The sequence below is a fragment of the Microtus oregoni genome, unplaced genomic scaffold (genome assembly GCF_018167655.1).
Source record: "Microtus oregoni isolate MIOR12 unplaced genomic scaffold, Mior012 000006F_ref0000085, whole genome shotgun sequence".
Lineage (NCBI taxonomy): Eukaryota > Metazoa > Chordata > Mammalia > Rodentia > Cricetidae > Microtus > Microtus oregoni.
Genome location: NW_024543065.1, coordinates 14,420,374 through 14,442,237, shown reverse-complemented (window position 1 = coordinate 14,442,237; position 21,864 = coordinate 14,420,374). Strand labels below are relative to the sequence as shown.

The following is a 21,864-nucleotide window of genomic DNA, read 5'->3' as shown; positions in this document are numbered from 1 at the left end:
AGCCTTCTAAAAGAGTTCACTTTGTAATCTCCTCATTGTGGTGAAAAGGACATGTTACATATTGTACATCACTTGTTATAGAACAAGGTTTAGTATGTACTTCAGAAAATCTCATTAAAGCAAATGGATTTCAGGCTAACAAAGAAAGATAAATATGTACAAGCTACAACCTGCTTTTTCTACATGTTCAAATGCCTGCTTGTCAGTAGAGCACATACACACATAAATGCATACACACACACACACACACACACAGAGAGAGAGAGAGAGAGAGAGAGAGAGAGAGAAAGAGAGAGAGAGAGAGCTGTTTTCACTGATTTTTGCCATGCAAAGTAATTTACTGAATAATCCCATGTCTTGGAAGAAAAAGAATAGGCCTACATTTCTGCTGAATCAACCTAATTCATCGAGACTTTATCATTAACTATCCAATGATGAACCCTATAGTCTTGAAAAGAGGACTGCTCTTAAGTGTCCATTTTCTCAGCATGCTAGCTGAAGGAAGATTCATATACCACATATTTTACCTATACAGGTTTACTTGAATGAAATTTAAGTAGTGTATTAGTTTCTTACCACTACTAATAAGTCTAAAGCATACAGAGAGAACTTTCTAGAGTTTCTTATTCCCTTTTGTTCCTGATCTCTTGCTCTACCAAAGTCTTTGGTGGCTGAATGAGTGGTGTGGGAGGTCCTTCTGTCTGTGTGTTGCTTTTATTGGTTAATGAATAAAGAACTGCTTTGAGCCTATGGCAGGGAAGAACAGAACTAGGTGGGGAAAGCTAGGCTGAATGCTGGGAGAAAGAAGGGTGGAGTCAGAGAAATGCCATGGAGCCGGCGCCAGAGTCAGACATGCCAAAATTTCGCCTGTAAGCCACTGCCTCGTGGAAATACACAGATTAATAGAAATGGGTTAAATTAATACGAAAGAGTTATCCAATAAGAAGCTAGAGCTAATGGGTAAAGCAGTGATTTAATTAATACAGTTTTTGTGTGATTATTTCAGTTCTAAGCTAGCTGGGCAGCCAGAAACCAACAAGCGACTCTCTCCCACTACATTTGACATGCTAACGTGGTGGACTAAATCCACGTAAAACCTAAAAAAGCTTGAAAAGAATCTAGACTCAGAAAAACAAAGTTTAGCCTCATTTTATTTTTCAGCTGGCAGCGTGCTGCAGCTCCCTTAAGGGAGGTTTTCCTAATTCACTGGTAACAGGAAAAAAAAAAAAAATGCCTTTTTTTAAAAAAGGTAGCTTCCTAGGCAATACTGCCAGCACAAACTCCAGCTATGGAGCATTTCAATGGTATTTCTGGGCTCGGGTGTTTGTGTGCCCACTTGGGGTCTGGAGACAAGTAGCTGAGACCAGGTTTCATGTACCTTCCCCTTTTCCAAAAAATATAATTATAGCAATCTTTGTTTTTGTTGTTTCATTGTTTGTTTGTTTGTTTTTAGTTATTTGTTTGTTTGTTTTACATCCCTGTAGCAGTTTTCCTCCCTTCTCTCCCCTCAGGCTCTCTGCCAACCCCAACCCTCTGTCCCCCAACTCTCAATCCACTCCTCTTCTGTTTCTGATTAGGAAAGGGGAGATTTCTAATGAGTACCACCAAAACATGGCATATCAAGTTGCAGTAAGTCTAAGCACTTTTCCATGTATTTAGGCTGGCAACGAAACCCAGTATGAAGAGTAGGGTCCCGAAGTCCAATAAAAAAGGCAGTGACAGCCCCTGATTCCAGTTGTATTGCTTAGTCCTCTTGTGGGACAATCTTTGATTTAACACCTCATATTGATTATCTTCAGATTCCCACTACTCAAGAAAAGAATCATTATTGTAAATAATGATAACTCATTGTAAACATTTTCATTAATTTTGTATGTGAATTTTAAGCTTCTATACTACAAGCAATATTTTAATGCTTACTGAAAATATACTTACCTCTCCTTATCAGTAGGAATTGGTTCCAGAACCACCCTGTCCAGCTACTTTGTGTATAGCAAAATCGATGATGCACAGGGCATAATGTTGGCATTCAGCATGCAAATGTCATCCATATAATTCATTATATATCAGTTGCTTTTGCCTAATGAAGTATAAATGCAAGGCAAATGTTTGCTATCTTATTTTAAAGGCGGTAATGACAAGGAAACTATTCTGTGTGTATTCAGGACTAATATAGTTATTATTGAAATGTCTTCCAACTGCATTTGGCTTTATCCACACACCTAGAACCAGCTGATTTGGAGTCAAATAAATTTACTTTTCTATGAAGTTCCTACTTCCTGTAATTGCTGCTGGTATTGCTGTCCTGGATGTTATGCTTTGAATCTCTAATCAAGAAGATTACAGTTCACTTGTGATATCTTTATGGCTTTATTATACCATAAGTTATACACACATTCTTAAAATTTAATATAAGTTAAATGTCCCACCACAAAAAACTCTCATCTTTAGGCACATCACTGTTTTTTCACAGTCTGATTTATTTTTATATTTTTAAAAGTGATTTGAATTTATAATAATGTCTCATTTTTGCCTCCCTTCCTCAATGAGTCACAGTTGGCCATTTTGCCCCAAAGAAACCTACTTTAACATAGAAACAGGATAATTGTTTCGAAATTTAAAACTAAAAAGTGACCCAAAACACAGACTAAAGCTTCTGAATGGTTGGCAATTGGAAGCAGAGACGTAAAGCAAGAGGAGTGGTGGTGAACGGAGTAAGTGTTCCTTGACTGTGAACAAAGGCCATATCGTAATCAAAGTAAGTAGCGATGAGTCTTGTTCAAAATTAGTGGGTAAATCAAGAATAAGAGGTGAAGACAAAGAAATACAGCATGGGAATGTGTGGCTGCAGTCATCGGCGAGGAAGGGTAGCAGGTGCAGAAGCCAGTGAGAATGAATGTTCTCACCCTTAGACGGGTGTGTTCCAAAAGCAGCAGGAAGGCCCTGAATTTTCCTTCACTGTTAGTAACCCAACTTCATGGACAATGCTGGGCCATAATAAACATGGCTACCATTAAATGTTTGTTGAATGCTATTATTTTCTGCCTTCTTCTACATTTCAATTACTGCGTTGCTGTCTACAAAGTCTCTGTGATAAATTGTTATGAGAAAGGATTCTTTTTCTCTGAGAATTTCTTCAGATTATATTGTTCTCTTCATGATTCTCCAAACATCTACTTTTGTATATACCATGGAACTAGGTTATTTTTTCCCCTGCCTTCTTGTGGATAGCACTTAAATCACCCCATTTTTGGTGTTTTTCAATAAGATTTAAATGACAGTAGGCAGGCTACCTGACTTGATTGAGCAAAGTGTCATTTTTTTTCTGCTGAATGCACCTTTTTATCTCAGGACATACTGCCATGAAAGAAATATATATTGACGAAAGAATCCAGGGAAACTAAAAATATAAAAGGAGAGAATAGTATTGTTCATGATAACTGTTATAGCCACCTGAAATGCACACTCAATGGGTGGATTATGAACTTTATACAGTAGAACGCTGATCAGCAAGGAGAGTGACACTAACTACGGCTCCACACAAAGGATTTGACTCCGACTTCCAGCCTTGAATGAAGAGAGGATTAAAGAAAGAGAGCCCGGGTTTCTAAGTGTCACCAAGGTGAGAGCCAATGTGTGTTCAGACACCTAAGGATACAATTTCAGAGGTGCTAGAAATAGCTTTGTGACAGAGCTACTGGCTGTGTGGATGTCAGCCTCAACATTGCTTAGTGAGTAATATATAACCATACTTGATTAATGTAAAATTCAGTGTCTCTATCATTCAGAAACTAATTAAAATAGGATTTTGAATATTTTCACCGTGCCAAAATGATAAACAATGAGATACACACTCTTAGATTGACTGAAATAGCAGTTATACATGCATTTAAATACTTCTTTTTTATACAATTAATATGGGTGTTGCAGGCTGTACATAACTTTAAAATATATTTAATTTAAATTAAGAAATAAATATAGCTATACTAGTAATATTTCTTTCAGCTCTGAACTTATGAGAGGCACCCTTTATTATCTTTAAGATTTTAATGTAGATGTGAAAGGAAAAAATAATTATGTTTCCTTCATTTTATAATGAACATTTAGTTCACTGAGCAGGCAAAGCCCACAGAAAAATATTTTTCCTGTCATTCCCAAAGAAATCACTGCTGTTGTGATTATAATTATGTTAGACTGCATTATTACCTGAGTAGCCTGTCCCTTTAAGAGACAAGCTCTGCACTCTCAATCTCTCCCCCTTCCTGACAAGGCAAGCTCTTCTTGGCCCTCTTCCTCCCTCCCTTCTTCTGAAGAGGCATCTCGCTGCCTCCCTCCTCCCATCTTGTCTCTCCTCTTCCCTGTCTCTCTCTGACCCTCTATTTCTTTTTCTCTCTCTCTGCCCCCCATCCCTTTCCCCCCACCCTCTCAACACCCACAAAATGAACTCTCCATACCCAAGTTCTTTCTGCATGACTTATGTCTGTCTGTCCCTTACCCACAGCATAGTCCCGTCCCACCAGCCTTGGGAGTCACCAAGGGTCACTGGAGCCATAAATCATAACAACTGTAGTTAGTGAGAAGAGGTCAAAAGAAGAAGGAAGAAAGAAGCTGAAAGGAATCCTCTGTCTAGTTTCTAGGCTTCGCTAGACATGCTACTCTCTCTACAGTGACCTACTGTGGGAAAGTGCAAGAAATCTGAACACACGCTTTCCTATCAGCATTGAGTCATTTTAGAGGTTTCACAGTGTACACAGCTCACTAGAAATGAGAAAATACTATGGCAAAACTTTGGAAAATGAAGGTCACCATGGTTTGAAAGTAATATAGTAAGTGACACCTGTTAAGGGTGCTTACTGGACAATTTGTTACATGTTGTCAGGATATTGTTTTTACACAGCACTAAGCTGAATGATCTGGCGCTCCTAACCCATCTCCCAGTGTTCCAGAATTCCTCTACAGAGCCATCAGCAGCTATCCTTAATAGTAAGAGATGAACTGCTGAGCATTTGAAATGATAACTTGAGCATAACCTACTTGCCTTATGTGGCTACAGCAGTTGTGCACAGTCCCAGTGAAGTATTAAAAAGGACATAAGCTTTTGAAGGCATCACGGAAGACTCAGAGATGTCAGAAACCCCGTGATCATCAACATAAACCACTGCTCCTCCCTGCCTTTCCCAATAGGCAGTGTAGTGGCCTCCAAATAGCCCATCGTAGTAATGTGAAACCAAGAATAAACTCTATTTCTTCAAAGCTGTCTTTGGACCAAACACAAACTGTGACAGATCAAGACTTTCTAATGATAAATCCACTGATGTATGTAACCTTTGCTCTCACCTGCCGGCATCGAAAATGTCTTTAGAATGTGCTACAAGCACCAAAAGGGGACAAAAAAAAAAAAAAAAAAGGTTCTTTTTCTTTTTCTTCACAACCAAGTGGGAAATACTTATCAACAATCACCACCATTTTGTAATTCTTTTATCCTTGAGTGTTAGTCCATTATAAGTTTTAACAAGGTGCCACCTAAAGTCTAACTTAGATAAATTTCATGCTTTGCTATGCAATCCTTATAGTGATTGCATTTCAATGGATCAAGGAAACACCAGACCTTCTCAGAGTTGAGCGGGGTACAATAGGAGACCATAACCAAAGGTAATCCACCCTCAGTTGTGTTAGTCACCATCTAGAAAGCTATAGCTGACAATCCTGTATAGAGCTGTCTTCCAGTTTACCCAACAGAGTTGTTTCCACATGTGCGTCTCTCCAAATTATGCTATCACTACTCCACTCATTAGCTCAAGGGCACACAAGGTAAGTCATCACCTTTCACTGATTTTTCACAAGGGAAAAAAAATGTGTCATTCCCTTTAGCCTGGGAATCTCTTTGCCTGTCTTTCTTTCTTTAAGATTAGCATTTTCTGTTTTTTCTTCCTATAGAATTTTCAATAGCAGATCAAGGCAACAAATAATTTATATTTCAAGAAAAACTTTATTCTACTTCAAATAATTGTCTATTCTTTGAATTAGATGTTTGTACTTGGCAAAATAACTTTGATTTTGATAATATTATGTAAGATTCCCAACATTCCAATCTTTTGGAATGACCTAAAAACAAAATGAAAGAAGTAAAACTTGCAGTTTTCATAGTTAAGTAGTTTGATCCAAGTTTCCTGAAAGCTATTAGCAACTATATTTACATTATGTTCTTCTTAACGGCTATACTGTACTTTCGCATTCCTTTAAAACAGTGGTTCTCAATCTGTAAATGGAATGACCCTTTCACAGGGCTTGCCTATGACTTTCTGAAACCACAAATATTTGCATTATGATTCACAACAGTAACAAAATTACAGTTATGATGTAACAACAGAAAAATAATTTTATGGTTTGGGGGCACCACACATAAGAAATTATTTTAAATGGTCACAACATTTGAAAGGTTGAGAATCACTGCTTTAAAAGGATTTTTGTGGAATCAAATTCATGGTGAAGTTTATGACTCAGTATTTATCCTGAAACTTTGACAGAATATCTTAGGACAGATGCTCTTACTTCAGCTGTCAAAGAAAGTGTATCTCCTTTAGCTGTAAATAAAACTCGTGACCGCGATAGTAATTCAATGAGAAATTTCAGCTCATAATTAAATGTATTTTCTTAGAATGTCTAGGATTTGGGGATGACATTAAATCTTTTTTGATTTCTTTTATTTATATTTATATCTTTCCATCTAAAAACATCAAGTTTTAAGTAAGATTCTTCCCTTTTGTACAGGCCCTGGTCCTGATCTGAGTACTTGGGTTTTATCTTGTTTTTTGGATTTTTCTTTTTTTCTAAATTGATTTTTATTGAGCTCTACATTTTTCTCTCCTCCCTTCCCTGCCTCTCCCCTCTGCCCTTCCACCCTCCCTTAAGGTCCCCATGCTCCCAATTTACTCAGATCTTTCTCTACTTCCCATGTAGAATTTGATCTATGTAAGTCTCTTTTAGCATCCCCATTGTTGTCTAAATTCTCTGGGATTGTGGTTTGTAGGCTAATTTTCTTTGTTTTTTGGATGTTTTTAATCGTCAAGTCTGACAACAAGTTATATATTGATTCATTTCCTAATTCTTTCACGTGTGCAAATGTATACATTGTTGTATATTTTTTTAACTTGAATGATGAGAAATTGGGGATTCTACTTCACATTTTTTAGCTTATCATCTCTCCTGTATTTCCTGTGGGGACTTTAACATTTTACACGATCTTAGAAGCCATTCATATGCATCCTTTGGAATGTAACAATTTCTCTCCAGATTTAAAATAGGAACTATCAAATGTAATTGAAGTACACAAATAAGTGTCTGGGTGATTAAATGTCTTTCCAATGTCAGGAGCTTTGTTCTTATCTACGTATAAGCAAATGACAGAGTGATAGGGCATTAAAATACTATGTTCTAAAGCACTGGGGCATAGAGAATCCATCTCACTCAAGAGCAAAAAACTCTACAGGGTGAGTGTTTGGATAATACTACAAGGCATTAACCATCTGGAGGGACTGGAGAGAAACCAAGTAGCTCAATATGAGTTACTTTGCTAACATAGCAAAACAACCCAGAAATGATTAACACAATATACTTGGTTCGAGACTTAGCTGAATTTCTGATAAGTGTCAGAAGTATTACGTCAAGTATAATCCACAGCCAGAACAAAGACAGTTTCTAAAAGTTCTACACTGATTGATTTAGTCTATTAATTTATTCTACTCTCTGCTCACATTTCCTGAGCCTTCCCTGATCGCTGGCTCTTCATTCTATAATTGTCTTTCCTAAGCCTCCGGGAAATCATATTGCCATTTTCAATACAGGGTCCACTGTCTTTAGGGAACATTTAAACAAAAGTACTGGCTCGAAGCAGGAGTTGTCCTAACATTACAACATCAACCATTGTCTTTTGTTAGTTGATTTTCAGCAGTTCAGTGTTCTGTTAAAGAAACTAATTTAGGGGTTCTATGTCTGAAGGTGTAAGTTCATTTTATTATCTCTTCATGAACTGGGTATGGATGGAGCTGCACACTTACCCACTAAGCTTAAAGTAGTTCCTGTACATAGCTTTAATGACAATACAGGTATGAAAAATGACAGAAGACTCAGATGGACAAAAATGAGGAAATGGAGATCATAATAAAGAACTAGTGAAAATAAATGAGGAATCTGAGACCCCCAGAATGGCAGCAATTACATAGTACTTCATTGGTCTCTTAGCCAGGTTAACTCTAGACCTTATGTATCTCAGCATTTCATCCCACAGCGGCTGAGTTTCATCTGACTTCAGCCTCTTTTCCCCCCACTTCTGTTTGGATCAAAGCTGCTCTTGATTTATTTACTCTTTGGTCAGTCAACTATTTCACCATTCTAGCAACATTCTTAGCAAGGCAAATGATGAATGTCCAGAAGAGACCATCCTTTACTCGGCCCCTAAGTGTCACGGAACTATGATATGTGTGTCCTGACTTTAGAACAGCTACATTATTCAACACAATCACAACATTAGTTCTTCCAAATTTGGATCATAAGTTTCCAAAGCTGTCCAGTCTCATTTTGTCATTTTCAACATTAGCTTTGCTAGTTTTTGCTTTCATTTCAGGTTGTTGTGTATTAGCAAAGACCTTTTATTAATCATAGTTCTGTCCCTGTTACTAAGTCATTGCCTGGCTTTCAGCCGGGAAAAATAAAAGATACTAAGATTTGGTATGCAAATGAGTCTGCGATATGAAATACTACTTTATAATGTTGGATCCACGTTAATAATGCGGTGGAGTCTAAAGTTTTGTTGTATCATTGAACACTTTGTAGTTCTAAAAATTCACAAGATTGGCAGTTCACCAGCTCCAGTCACTTACAGATGATGTAATGTACTCCTGTTGCCCCAGCCAATTGTGTTTGCTAAGTAAGAATCCTTTCAAAAGTATTAGCCATAATGATGAATGCCAACGTTCTACTCTATATGTGACTCTCCCCTCCACATCATATCATATGTCTAACCTCCAACAAAATGCTCCCTAAGGACAAGATGCTTTTATTTTTAAGGCAACAATAACTTCCGGGAAGACTTGGCAAAAAAAAAAAAAAAAGTACTGTCCATAAATTTACCTAAACCCTTGACATTAGTTAAATGAAGTTTCAAATATGAAGATATTTGCCCTTTCTTGGATTTTTCTCCACATTATATTAATAAATGCCAGAGAGAGGGAAAGGCTGCTGTGTAGAAGCACCCAAGCCAGATTTATCAAGGGGGGGGGGGGGGGGTTCAAGCCTAGTGCTGTCTGAATAAAAGCATATTTCTCCCACAAAGAGCAGTTTGCCAGATGCAAATTGTCATTGTTCTCATGAATTAAAAGATTGTATCTTCACCAGAGCCTGTAACAACGGATAATAAGTCAGTATTTAACAGCCTTGGTATTTATAGTCTCTATGGATGTAAATGTAATATTTAAAGTACATTGTGAATGGGCTCTGCGGTTTATGAGGAAACAGGTCATTTACATACCAAAGAGTCTTTCAAAACTCTAAGCTCTGTGTCTTTGGAAGCTTGACCTCAGGCACAGAAATGAGATGTTTCATGTTTACCAAGAACAGCTCAGATCCTGGGGACAGGAATTCATTCATCAAGCACTTGCCAAGAAACTCATCTTAGTTTCCTTTGAAGATGGAAATTGCTATCTTTCTGGACCAGTGACTTCACCTATCTCTGCTTAACCCTCACTTGGGGCGATGCAACGAAGCCCTTCCTATCAGAAACTGAATGTCAATTATAGCAACCAAAGCAAGCTGCAACCAGGAAGAGCAAAATCAACTCAGCTTTGATGGATCCTCCTAGTACTTGAAGTCAGGGCCCAAATTCAAACTTCAGATTGTTTCTGTGATATCAGTGTATAGTAGCCAGATAAAGGTTTTTCTCTAAAATGTTCTTTTAAAATGTGTTACATCAGGCAATATGCATTTTTTATTCATTTATCCCCCTGAAAAAAGAAAATGATAATTCTTTAATGCTACCTTTAAACTCTAAGTAGAGTTATGAACAACACTAAAGCAACTGAAAAATGATATCCATCTAAGCATCCTCCTTTCAAATTGACATATCTAACCCACGAGGCAACATAGCCCAGAGGTTCGCAGCCCGTGAATATTCTGCATATTTACATTACAAATCCTAGCAGAAGCACGATTACAGTTATGAAGTAGCAACAAAATAATTCTATGGTTGGGGTCACGCAACATGGGGAACTTAAAGGGTTATAGCATTAGTAAGGTTGAGAACCCCTGACAGACTATTTTAAACTTGCTTATCTGCTGCCTTATGTTTTTGTAATATTAAATACTTTTAACTGATTAAGCATTGATATTAACAACATTGGACACTTCAAGTCTCTAAGGATGTCTAAGACCTTTATTTCAGTACCAACCAAAATAGCCTCAATTCATTGTAAAGGGGGCATAATTTTGAAACTATGACCACAATAATGATCAAAACCAAACAAGAAGTAGTTAAGCTGACAGCATAGTTTCCAAAGAAACTGTAAGCTTACAAGGGAAGGTATTCCTGTTAACAGTTAGATACCCTTCTTATTGGGCCCAGCTTTAGATGTGCTACAAAGACAGGTGTTCTGCTTACTTTTACCAAAGATTTTGCAATTTGTATAATAGGTGTTTTGTTCGGTTAAAAAAAGCTTAAACAAAATTTGCCAACTAGTTAGCTAGATTGGGTTTATGGTGAATGAATAAAAAGGAAATAAAAATGAAAGACCATGACTACTCCTAGTTATGATGGAAGAGAAAGTTTACTGTAGATAAAAGGGAGAACATAGCCAGAGGCAAGGACATCTAGGAGAGTCCAGAGTGGACATGACACTGAGCCGTGTGTAAGGAGAGAGGGGACAGAAGGGGAACTCAAAACCAAGAAGCCAGGCGTGTAGAGAACAGACAAAAGGCCAAAGGAACAAAATGGTTGCATTATATAGGGAAGGGCAGCCCAGTCTCTGTGCAGGAAAAGTTTTGCATAGGGGGCAGGAAATGCCAGCCAGCAAGGCCCTGTCACAGGCAGAGATTAAGGAATACAGGGAGAATTTGGTTGCTAGGTCTGCTTTGATATGTTAATGGACATCTCAGTGAAACGTTTGTGCCAGGTTTGAGACCCATCATATATGATTACTGTCCTTTTTTTGTTTCGTTACGGTTAAAAGATTTCCATTCAAGAGCTTCCTACTTATGATTTTTTCTGTTTGGTTGGTTTTGGTTTTAGAAGGGTCCACTGTATGGCACCTTTTAGGAAGATTTTCTTATATCACACTGTTGCTCAGGTTGTTCCACAAAACACATTAAAAGATAACTTTTGCTAATTAATGTCTGTAATTAATCACACTTATGATTTTGATAAATGAGATGATGCTAGCCACCAGATAATCATATAATAATGGATATAGTTAAATTATTATTTCCTCTTCTGCTGTTGGTGGTGCTGCAGACTTTTAATCCAAGCACTTGGGAGGTAGAGGCAGGCAGATTTCTGTGAGTTTAATGCTAACTTAGTCTACAAGAGCTAGTTGCCAGGACAGGCTCCAAAGCTATGGAGAAACCCTGTCTCAAAAAACCAAAAAGAAAAAAAAAAGAGAAAAAAACAAAGTGTTTTTCAAGCCCTGTGTCTAATACAGTAATATTTGGTTTCGAATAACAACAACAGAATAATCAATCAAAAGAGTAATTTTGACTTTAAATTTGGTGGCCAGTGTATTCACTGACCTCCCATTTTAAGGGATGTTGGGTAAATGGCCTTAAGCCATTAGAAATTGAACCAAGCTTTATTGAGCAATAATAGGTCCTAGTCATAAGAAAAGGGGCAGAGTCTCTGGATGCAGAGCAAGCAGCATGGGCATTACAAAGTAAAGGTATGAGAGCCTGTAAAAGAATGTAGATTTAAAAATATGGGTCAATTTAAGGTATACGAGCTAGTTAGGAACAAGTCTAAGCTATGAGTCAAGCTTTCATCATTAAAATAAAGGAATAGCTTAGCTCTGCAGTCTACTCCAGCTACAGAAACAATACACCTGGGTATCACAAACAGCCTCTCCTGCTGTTGGTCAAGTCACCGAAAATAGCTGCAATTTCCTGGTAGCTAGCTATGTATAAATAGATGTCCCCCAGCCCATCTAAATGCATTCAACATTCATCCCTTTGGAGAAGTTTGGGCCCTTCACTGTTCCAACAAAGTAGTTTCAGTTTGTTGAACCTCGTCCGCTTCTGTTTTCTTAGAAGAGAAAGTAAAGATTTATTAAAAAATTACATTATTAAACATATTAACTCTTCTTATAAATTCTTTATTTTATAAATAACCAAGTGTTCACAGAATTTGAACATTCAAGATAAATTCCTTTCGATAGATCACTCGACACAAATTCTATTTTAACACATGCAGATCTTGAGTACTTTGCCTCATGGGATATTGTTTGGAACTACAAATACCATATCACATTATTCACATATAATTTATACTGTATCTCCAAATAATAATAGCTTAAAATCATAACCCCTCTGTGCTCATCTCATTTGGCACAGAAGGGCAGTTCCCTGGATTCATCTAATAGCTAGTTTGTCAAATAGCCAATAATTTCATCAGCAGGTTTTTTTTAGATTGCCTGATTCATAGTTCAGTAAGGCCATCTGTAGTAATAGGTTGCTCCTTGTTTTAATGTATTGCTCGCCTTAATATCACTTTCTATTTGTTTGTACTATGGGGGTACATATTGGCCTCAATTATAAGTCATCCTCATTCTTCTACTTATGCTATAGTTGAGGCTGTTTTTTTTATTCTTCTTTTTTCTCCTTCTTCCTATCTTCCTAGTCTTTTTCTTTCTTTTTTCCTTTCTTTTTTTCTTTCTTATTTACTTTTCTTTTTCTTTTATTTTTTTATTTTTTGTTTTTGAGACAGAGTTTCACTGTTTCACTGTGTAGCTCTGGTTGTCCTACTATCAGCTTTTTCCTGTCTTTTAGACATTTATCTTTCTGTTTTTCTGTTGTCTTTAAGTGTAGGATGAGGGACAAAAATCCAATTTCTATTTATACAGCTTGATCAGATATCTCTAAGTTTCCCACTATCTCTCTGAAAGTACTAGATTTTCAGTAGTCATCTTAAAACGAACTCATGTGGATCACACAGGGGGGCAGCGACTTGCCTGGGAATCTCTGGGTTCCTGCAAGTTGAGGGAGTACTGTTTCAAGTCTCTAACTTGAGTACTGGTTGATTCTGCTCCAGTCTGGGCATCATCTCACCTGCTCAGTGATACTGTGTTCCTAATGTAAGCTCCCAATGAGCACCCACTGTCAAACTGGCTCTGTGTCTGACACACTGAGTGGGCAGATCCACTTCAGCCTGAATCCAAGCTAGAACCTACTCCATCCAAGCACATTTATTAACCCCATAAACTTTAGCATCATACTTTATAAATAGCAATAAATACTACTCCCTCTGGATGCTGGGAGGGTTAAATGAGCATTTGACCGGTCTGATATCTTAATTCTTCAGAACATATTGAGCTATGTTGATAATAGTAATAGTTCCAGCCAGTGGTGTCCCACGTCTTTAATCTCAGAACTCGGGAGGCAGAAACAAGTAAATCTCTATGAGTTCAAGGCCAGTCTAGTCTAGAGAGCTAGTGCCAGGACAGCCAAGGCTACACTGAGAAACCCTGTCTCAGAAAACAAAGAAAAGAGATAATGATATCATCATTGCCATTGTAATTATTTTTTTTATCTCGTGTTGCAGAATATTATTTTAAGATGTGCTACTTTTATGTTCTGGAACATTTGTTTAATGATGCAAATACCTGTTTGATTCAATAAAATTCACGTGCAGTCTGGAGGCTGAGTCAGCAACTAGCTGTCAAGAAGTTGTAGGGAGGAGCCAGGTGGAGAAGGGTTTTTAAGGAGGGGCAAGGAGCAGTACTAGAGCTGCTTGGGAGACAGGAAGAAGTGAGCTAGGTGAGTTGCTTGCTATCCAGCCTTTCTGGGGGGCAGGTTTCTACTTTAACCTTTGAATCTTGAGTTCTTTAGAGGAACAGAGATTTAGATGAGTTTCCTTTGTAGTGTAAAACTTTAAGACAATTCTGAGGACAATACTGAGCCCTCTCAGTCTCGGCGGTAGTCCTCCCCTCCCCATTGGGAACCAAGGCCCTAACAGCTACACAGGCAAGAACTGAGACGTTGGGAACCTTCCATCTCCCTGAATAGGGGCAAGGTAACCCTTAGGTGTTGTCTCAGTTACTGATGTTTTGACTCAGGCCCTGGGAAAGGGGCAAAGTGACCCTCAGATGCTTTCCCTTACCTCATCTGATCTGGCAACCACTCTCCAGCCAGTTATTGGTAAAAGCCCTTTTGAATAAGCCAATCATAATAGTTAAAGAACAACCCTAGACACCCTCCTTCCTTTTGTGGCTTATTGCTTTAAAAGTAACCTGTACCAGCTATTCTGGGTCTTTCTGGCCTCTAATGCTGAAAGACCCTGTCATGACAGAATTAATAAAATCCTCATGCTTTTACATCAGCGGTGGTATGAGAGATGGTCTCTTGGGGTGACTCCTCCTCAGTGATTGGACTCTAGGGTCCAACAGTAGCCCTGAAAGAGGGAAACAGCACTTCCTCAGGCAGTGTTTCTTGTGGTACAGAACTACTGCTCGTAGCAGTGAAGTTGTAGTTGCTGACTAGGATAGCTCTAACACTAAGGCAGCAACAATTAAAAAAGAAGATAACAATTGTGGCTAGAAAAAAAGAATGTTTTTCTGAAATCCTTTGGGGTTCAACTTTTGAGTTCTATTTCATCTAGTGCTGAAACACTGTTGTATATGGTGCATGATCTCTTTTCTTCCATCGGATGAACTTCCCCAACTTGTAACATCAATAGAAAAAAAATACATGTGCAAGATTTTGTAAGGGTGGTAAACGTGGCATGCACTAGAGTTGGATACGGCATGCACCAATCTGTGAACTTCCTTAATTAAGAAGAGACATAGAATTAATGTGACAGCAAACTTCCAAGGAACTACCCTAGGTCTTATTTGATGTTGATCTACAGAATGCATGCTTTTCATATTCAGTGAGTAGAAAGGGTAAAGGATAAATATATGGAACTACTAAGGCAGTGCTTATACCTCAGTCATTAGCCCATGAACAGTTGTAAGGGAAATATAGTACATGAAAGAAAAGACAAATCACGTTTGAGAGAACAACCGGAAACAAGACTTTTACAAAGTGTTTTCTTAGTTAAATATAAATAAACAAATAAGTTGTTGTAGATAAGAAACAAAGAGTGGAATCATGAGGTAAAATGAAAAGCATAAAATCCTTTGGAAAACCATAAAGCATGACTATGGTATGAAGGCAGTCTAAGTTTCTCCTGAGAAATAAACATCATTTTGGAAAAGAAAAAGGTACATCACTGATGACCAAATGATACAGACCCTGTCAGCTGTGAAGACCAGACCATGGGAAATGAGCACTCTCCAGAAAGCTATCTAGAAATTACACTCTGTGCTCATATTCAGCTTGCTCAGCTGCTTTTACCAGAGGTGCTTCACAATGTCTTTAAACTCCGTACAGTTACAAATAATAACTCTCTTTCAAAACAACTATTCTCTTATGGAAAGTGATAGGGATCAAATGCAAATGTGTATAGAGTGTGTTCTATAATCAGGGAACATCATTGGTCAGCTGATGTGTGGAATCAGGAACAGCGCAAGCTCTGGGTAGAAGCTGTTAGGGATGCTCTGTGGTTTCCTAATCACTTGTGCAGGAATAAGCAAGACATTATATAGAGCAATCTCTTAAAGACCAACATAAATGACACAGAATGTTCAAGAACAGAAAAAATTACTATTTATATTCAGCTAACATATTCTAAACTAAAACTGGCAAACAGTAAATCTGATACCCTTTAACGGAAAAGAAAAAACACAAGCAGGCATCAAGGGTCTGATACCAGACCTTGGTTTGGTAACAAGCAAGTCATGGAATCTCTGAGTAACAGTTTCCTTTTTGTGAAATAGAAACTGAGATGCTACCTCGTTGAACTACATGAGGTCTCAGAAAGGAAATATGCATATAATTCTAAACAACAAGAGCAACAACAAAAAACCTGTAAGTGGAGACCCCTCAGTAATGATTGCTATTTCTTTGGGGTGCCAGATAATCTCTATAGGTGATAAAAGAAGAGTACTTTTATGAAATCACAGATATTACCTAAATCTGCAGAGAAAATTACTTTTGATACATAGATTTCCACTCACCCAAGAGACAAAATTCACGGATTTCTATTTTACAGCTGGTTAAAAAGAAAATGGCATTTATCTTGGGAATTGTCAAAAGTGTTGGAAGACTTTGAGGCACCTTAGCACTACTGCACCCCCCTTCCTGGGAACCAGGACCCTGGTAACCAACCACGCGTGCACGGGAGCTTTGAGTACTTTCCATCCCCATTGTAGTCTTTCTTCAATAGACCCGGACCCTGGAACTGGGATGAAACTTCCTGCAGGTGTTCCTCCTTGTAACTGCCATAACATTGTTCAAGTAGAGTTAGCTGACTATTGTATGAACTAATCAAAATAGTTGACAAATGATTTTTGGACTTTCCCTTTGATTCTGTACTACCCCCTCCCTGATTTTGTGTTTTTTTTTTTTTTCCTTTAAAAGAGCTTGTAATAGACAAAGCAAGTGTCCTTCTCCTCTCGAGGCTGAGGGACCTCTGTCGTGGCAGAATAAAAATTCCTCTTGCTATTGCATCAACCATGCTGTGAGTGTCTCTTGGGCGACCTCCTCCTTGGTGGGGCTTTAGGGCCCAACAGTGTCACCTGCCTTGTTTTTTTTTTTTTTTTTACAGCTGTCAGAGAAAATTGAAGGCCTACCATTCAATGTTTTACCTCAACTAGACCATATTATGCTATATTTAAAGGATTTCTTTATTAGCGTGTGTGTGTGTTGATCTAAATTGTTTTACTAGCATGATTATATGATAAAAATTACATTCATACTTGTGGTCTATGTATAACTTTATTATAAGGATTGAAATACTTATTTTAATATAAATATAGAATTCACTATTTGTAGAGAAAAAAGAACAGAGTTTGTGAAATAACTAGAATTCTAAGAATTAAAGGCTTTGTTTTTAAAGTTGGGCTGAGCTGACTTTTGAGATTTCTAACTTTGTCTATGAGCACCTATCAAAAGCAGAATGGATTGAAACCTTCAGAACACTTTTATCTGAGATGCACACAAAGTAATCTGTGTGTGCTCTAGCTAGAAATGGAAAACAATTAAGTAATCTGTGTGTGCTCTAGCTGGAAATGGAAAAAAATTAAGAATCTGAGTTTTAAATACTATAAAGCAAAAGTGCTCTGAATCATATTTCCAAATTGAAGCCCCACACCTAATATTTTGATTTTAATTATCTCCATCCTCACAGGCCTTATAATTTTTGCTTGATAAGAACTCAGCCATTATGTTCAGACCTGAGGTTATTTATAGAGGTGTGAGTGATAACTGAGAATGCAGAGGGGCCTCGAGCACAGAAGAGAAGACTTTCCACATGCAAAACTCCAGAGAAACCTCTTCTTACTAGCCCAACATACATTATCTGGCAACCTCTCCGCTCACAAATTCCTTTCCCAGATCCGGTGTAGTCTCACACAAGAAGACTACCTAAAGACAACCTTTTAAACAGAAGCATGGGGGAGTCCCAGTGGCTGTCAATTTGCATAATGGCCCCAAGCTACAGTACCTTCTGTGGTGATCTCAGTCATGGTGGAGGTAGAAATCAATCAGGTGAAAAAGTTCCAGTCAAGTGGTACTTTGCAGAATTCCGGAGGATTAGAGAACTCTGGGAGAGGGCGAAGGCGAGGGCTCTTGTTTTTCCTGGCTGTTTTCAGCTGCTTTCCGTGGTCCTGTTGAACTTTGCCTCTTCTCTGCAGAGTTCTCCCCCTGGAAACAACCTCAGCCCTTTCCAAGCAGTACTTGTGGCTCAGCTAGAAGTATCAGCTTCAAACAAAAATAGCCTCATCTCCCTAGGACTGTTCAACACTTTTTTTTTTTTTGGCACTCTACAGGAACACACACACCACACACACTGGCTCTCCAGCCCTAAAGAGACAGGCAATAAATAAATAAATAAATAAACAAGGAAATAAACAAAAGAAGAAAAAGACACCAAAGTATCTAGAAAATACTGTCTAAGCCCCCGCACTGTCTCTGAGTTAATTACAGGGGTCTGTGTCAGAAAACATGAAATAAAGAGTTGAAAGTAATCTTATCCGAGATAGCTCAGATTTATTCTTAGTGCCCCTAATCCCCAGAACATTCCCCTCTCCCTTATTTGGTTAGGGGAGGGTCATGTAATGTCTACCACAGGCAGAGTGGAGGACAGACTTAAGTAATCTTCTGAGTTGGTTTCTGGTTGCTCCAAATCCTCTTAGCAAGTGCATTTATATGGGGCTGCATTTAAAACTGAAATTATTAAATCCTGACCACTATTCTAAGCTAGTCATGTTGTAGGCATCTGATATTTTCTAAATATTAGTCAATAAGAAGTATGTAATATAACATTAAAATAGAACATTGAGAAGCATAATGTCTCTGGGTTTTATTCTAATACCTCACTGAACACAAAATATTTTAATTTATCTCATCAATGAAAGAATGAGAAGGTAGCATAAAGTTGAGTAATCCACTGCTAACATTTTAGAAAAAGATTTCAGCATTTCCCTATCTGAACTGGGAAGAAAAAAATAAAAATAAAAACTGCATCCTAGCAGCAGCTAACAATTAGCTAAATTGCCTGATTAGCATTTCACCTTCCCACTCCTAGACAGGTGTTAATGAGCAGAGAAATATTCAATAGTCGTGGCTGGAAGGGGAAGGAGAATCAAAGGGCATTGATAATCATAAACTTTAACCAGTCTGAGAATAATCAAGGGCTGACTTCCCTTATCTTTTATTTTCTTCTCATATTCAACCTAATAAATGCGTGCAGTTTCATCTCTTAGCCTTAACTCAGTGCCTTTGACTGTCAGAACCTCTTGAATTTGTATGGTAACTTCATAGTTCACAAAGCAAAGCTCTATCTGCTGTTTCAAAGTGTGGGGCTCAGAAGAGTGCTGTGACAGCTATTTGCATAGACAATGACATCCCACATGTCACCAGCTGTCTTTATTGGCTGCCTCAATTCCTGGCACAACAGAAATTGCACAGACATCAGCTGAATAAACAAATAAGTCTGTTCATTCACAGAGGAGGGAATGTTTCCTGGTAGATTCATAATGCTACACAGGACCAGCAGCTAGGACTGGACATTGATTATAGTGCCAGTGCCTTGCCTGAGAGCTAAGACTTTGTCACAGACAATACTGTTTTCAGGTTGAGTGTATCACTGCAAATAAAGCCATATGCATAACAAACGGATGCAGCAGTCTTTGGAGAAGTGGTCTATCTAGAGGAGCATTCTGAGAGCAGAGATCCCCTCACTGTGGTTCTCTCCCTCTGGCGATTTAAACAAGAATAGCTCCCATATGCTCATACATTTGAATGCTTGTTTTCTAGTTGGTGGAACTATTTGGAAAAGATTAGAGGGTGTGGCCTTGTTGGATTGGAGAAGGCTTGTTACTGGGAGCAGGTTCTCAAAACACCTGTTTTCAGCAAGGGCTCTCTCTCTCTCTCTCTCTCTCTCTCTCTCTCTCTCTGTCTCTCTCTCTCTCTGTCTCTCTCTGTTTCTGTCTCTCTCTCTGTCTCTCTCTGTTTCTGTCTCTCTCTCTGTCTCTCTGTCTCTCTCTGTTTCTGTCTCTCTCTGTCTCTCTGTCTCTCTCCCTCTTTCTCCCTTCCCCACCCCCCAATAAGTAAGTTTCAGCTACTTCTCCAGCATCATGCTGACCTGCCTACCGCCATGCTCCCTATCATGATGGTTATGGACTTTATTTATTCTCTGAAATCAAAAGCAAGGCCCTGATTAAAAACTTTCTTTTATAGGTTGCCTTAGTCATGATGTGTCTTCACAGCAATAGGAAAGTAACTAAGACATTCCCCCTACTACATCCATTTGATACCAACACAAGGCTGCCAGTTTTAAAAGTAACACTTCATCTCCATTGATCAGTCCATTCATGGTCCTTGACAATAGTTAACTGAAGAAATAAGCATGCTGTACAGCCTACATGCACTTTCAAGGACCAAGACCTAAATAAAATTTAGAAGGGACTAAAAACCTCCGTTTCTAACTTTTGTTCCATGAAAGGTTGAAATAAGATGAGGGAACTAAATTTCAAGTGATTGATGCTACACTCAAGATCTCACTTTTAGGGGGCTGGAGAGATGGCTCAGTGGTTAAGAGTGTTGCCTGCTCTTGCAAAGGTCCTGAGTTCAATTCCCAGCAACCACATGGTGGCCCACAACAATCTGTAATGAGGTTTGGTGGCCTCTTCTGGCCTGCAGACAGACACACACACACACACACACACACACACACACACACACACAGAATATTGTATACATAATAAATAAATAATTTTAAAAAAAGATCTCACTTTTAATTTCATGTCACCAACTAGACACTAGAAGAGAAAGATGAAAATCAAAACAGCAAATAAACAACCCCCCACAAAGCTATTCTAGTAAATCAATGTGCTTGCAGGATAATAGACTCTTACTTCCATATGTGAGATGAAATGATAACTCAATGGGCATTTTAAAATTACAGTATTTCTCATTTTGGAAAGTTAGCAGAATTCTTTCAACTTTGAAAGCTGCTTCATAAAGCATGCCTTTGAATTAGAGGTAGACTCTGAAAAATCTCTCTGAAACCAACTCCCTAACACTTTCAAATGTGTAGAACCCAGTGAAAGACCCCCAGTGCTGGGGAGACTCTCACTCAAGTCTCTGGATAACACGACCCCCCCCACCCCAGTAACTCACGAGAGACTGTCCTTGCTGCAATCACAGGAAGCTTTAATTGATGAGATGAGACAGGAACCAGTGCACTGGGGCCGAGACTCATAACCGACTCAGGGGAAGAGTTCGACCCCGAGTGACCAGGAGCAGGAGAAGGAGTTTTTAAGGGAAGAAACCTAATCCAAAAGGGTCGTAGAAAATTCCGAAAATCCAGTGAAGGTCACAAGGGGACAACTCCCTGCCTCTCAGGACCACTCCCAAGGTCATAATCAGCTAGTTCCTAAAACAGTACAATGATAATCACGGGGGGGGGGGGGGGGGGGGGGGGGGACTCCCTGTTTCTCAAGATTACAATCTAACTTTATCTTCAGCTAGTTCCTGAAACACAGCCACTGAACCGGCTAATCCTAGATTTTTAATTCTTCTCTTCCTGCTGGGGGGCGGGGGTCTGGATTTATCCAGGTCTTTCACCAGTTTTCAGGACATTCAATGAATAGGGCATTGGAACTGGTTTCCCTTGCTTTTAAAAGCAATAGTCTTAAACAGATGTAACCAGTCTGTTGGACAGTTCCAGTGTGGCCCAGAAGATACAGTTCCTTTCTTGGTGTGGCATCTGGCAAAATCTCACAATGGCCATTCCCTTCCAACAGGTATTGTACAGAGCAACATTAATGAAACTGGGGCATTAATAACTGACCTGTCTATAGTCAAAGATGAACTAAAACCTTGTGCTCTCCTGTTTAGTGTTACATTTAGGTCAACATGCTTATTCATTGATGATGCAAATCAATCATTAGCCCTTGTGATTTTTGTTTGGTGGTCTACATACTCAAGATGGTATTTTAACAATGTTGTGTTTTAGAACAATTGCTTATTTTCATAAGCTAACAATCAATAAGACAATAAAAGCTA

General features: G+C 38.5%; 1 protein-coding gene across 1 annotated transcript in view; it reads right to left on the bottom strand.

Annotated features, from left to right (window-relative positions):
- LOC121449229 (triadin-like) overlaps positions 1–18,116 on the bottom strand; it is a 113,615-nt gene extending 95,499 nt beyond the window's left edge. Inside the window, exon 1 of the mRNA XM_041653532.1 lies at positions 17,798–18,116. Within this exon, the coding sequence (XP_041509466.1) occupies positions 17,798–17,819 (22 nt within the window). The 5' untranslated portion in view covers positions 17,820–18,116. The remainder of the gene's footprint in view (positions 1–17,797) is intronic.
- Between the last annotated feature and the right edge of the window lie 3,748 nt (positions 18,117–21,864).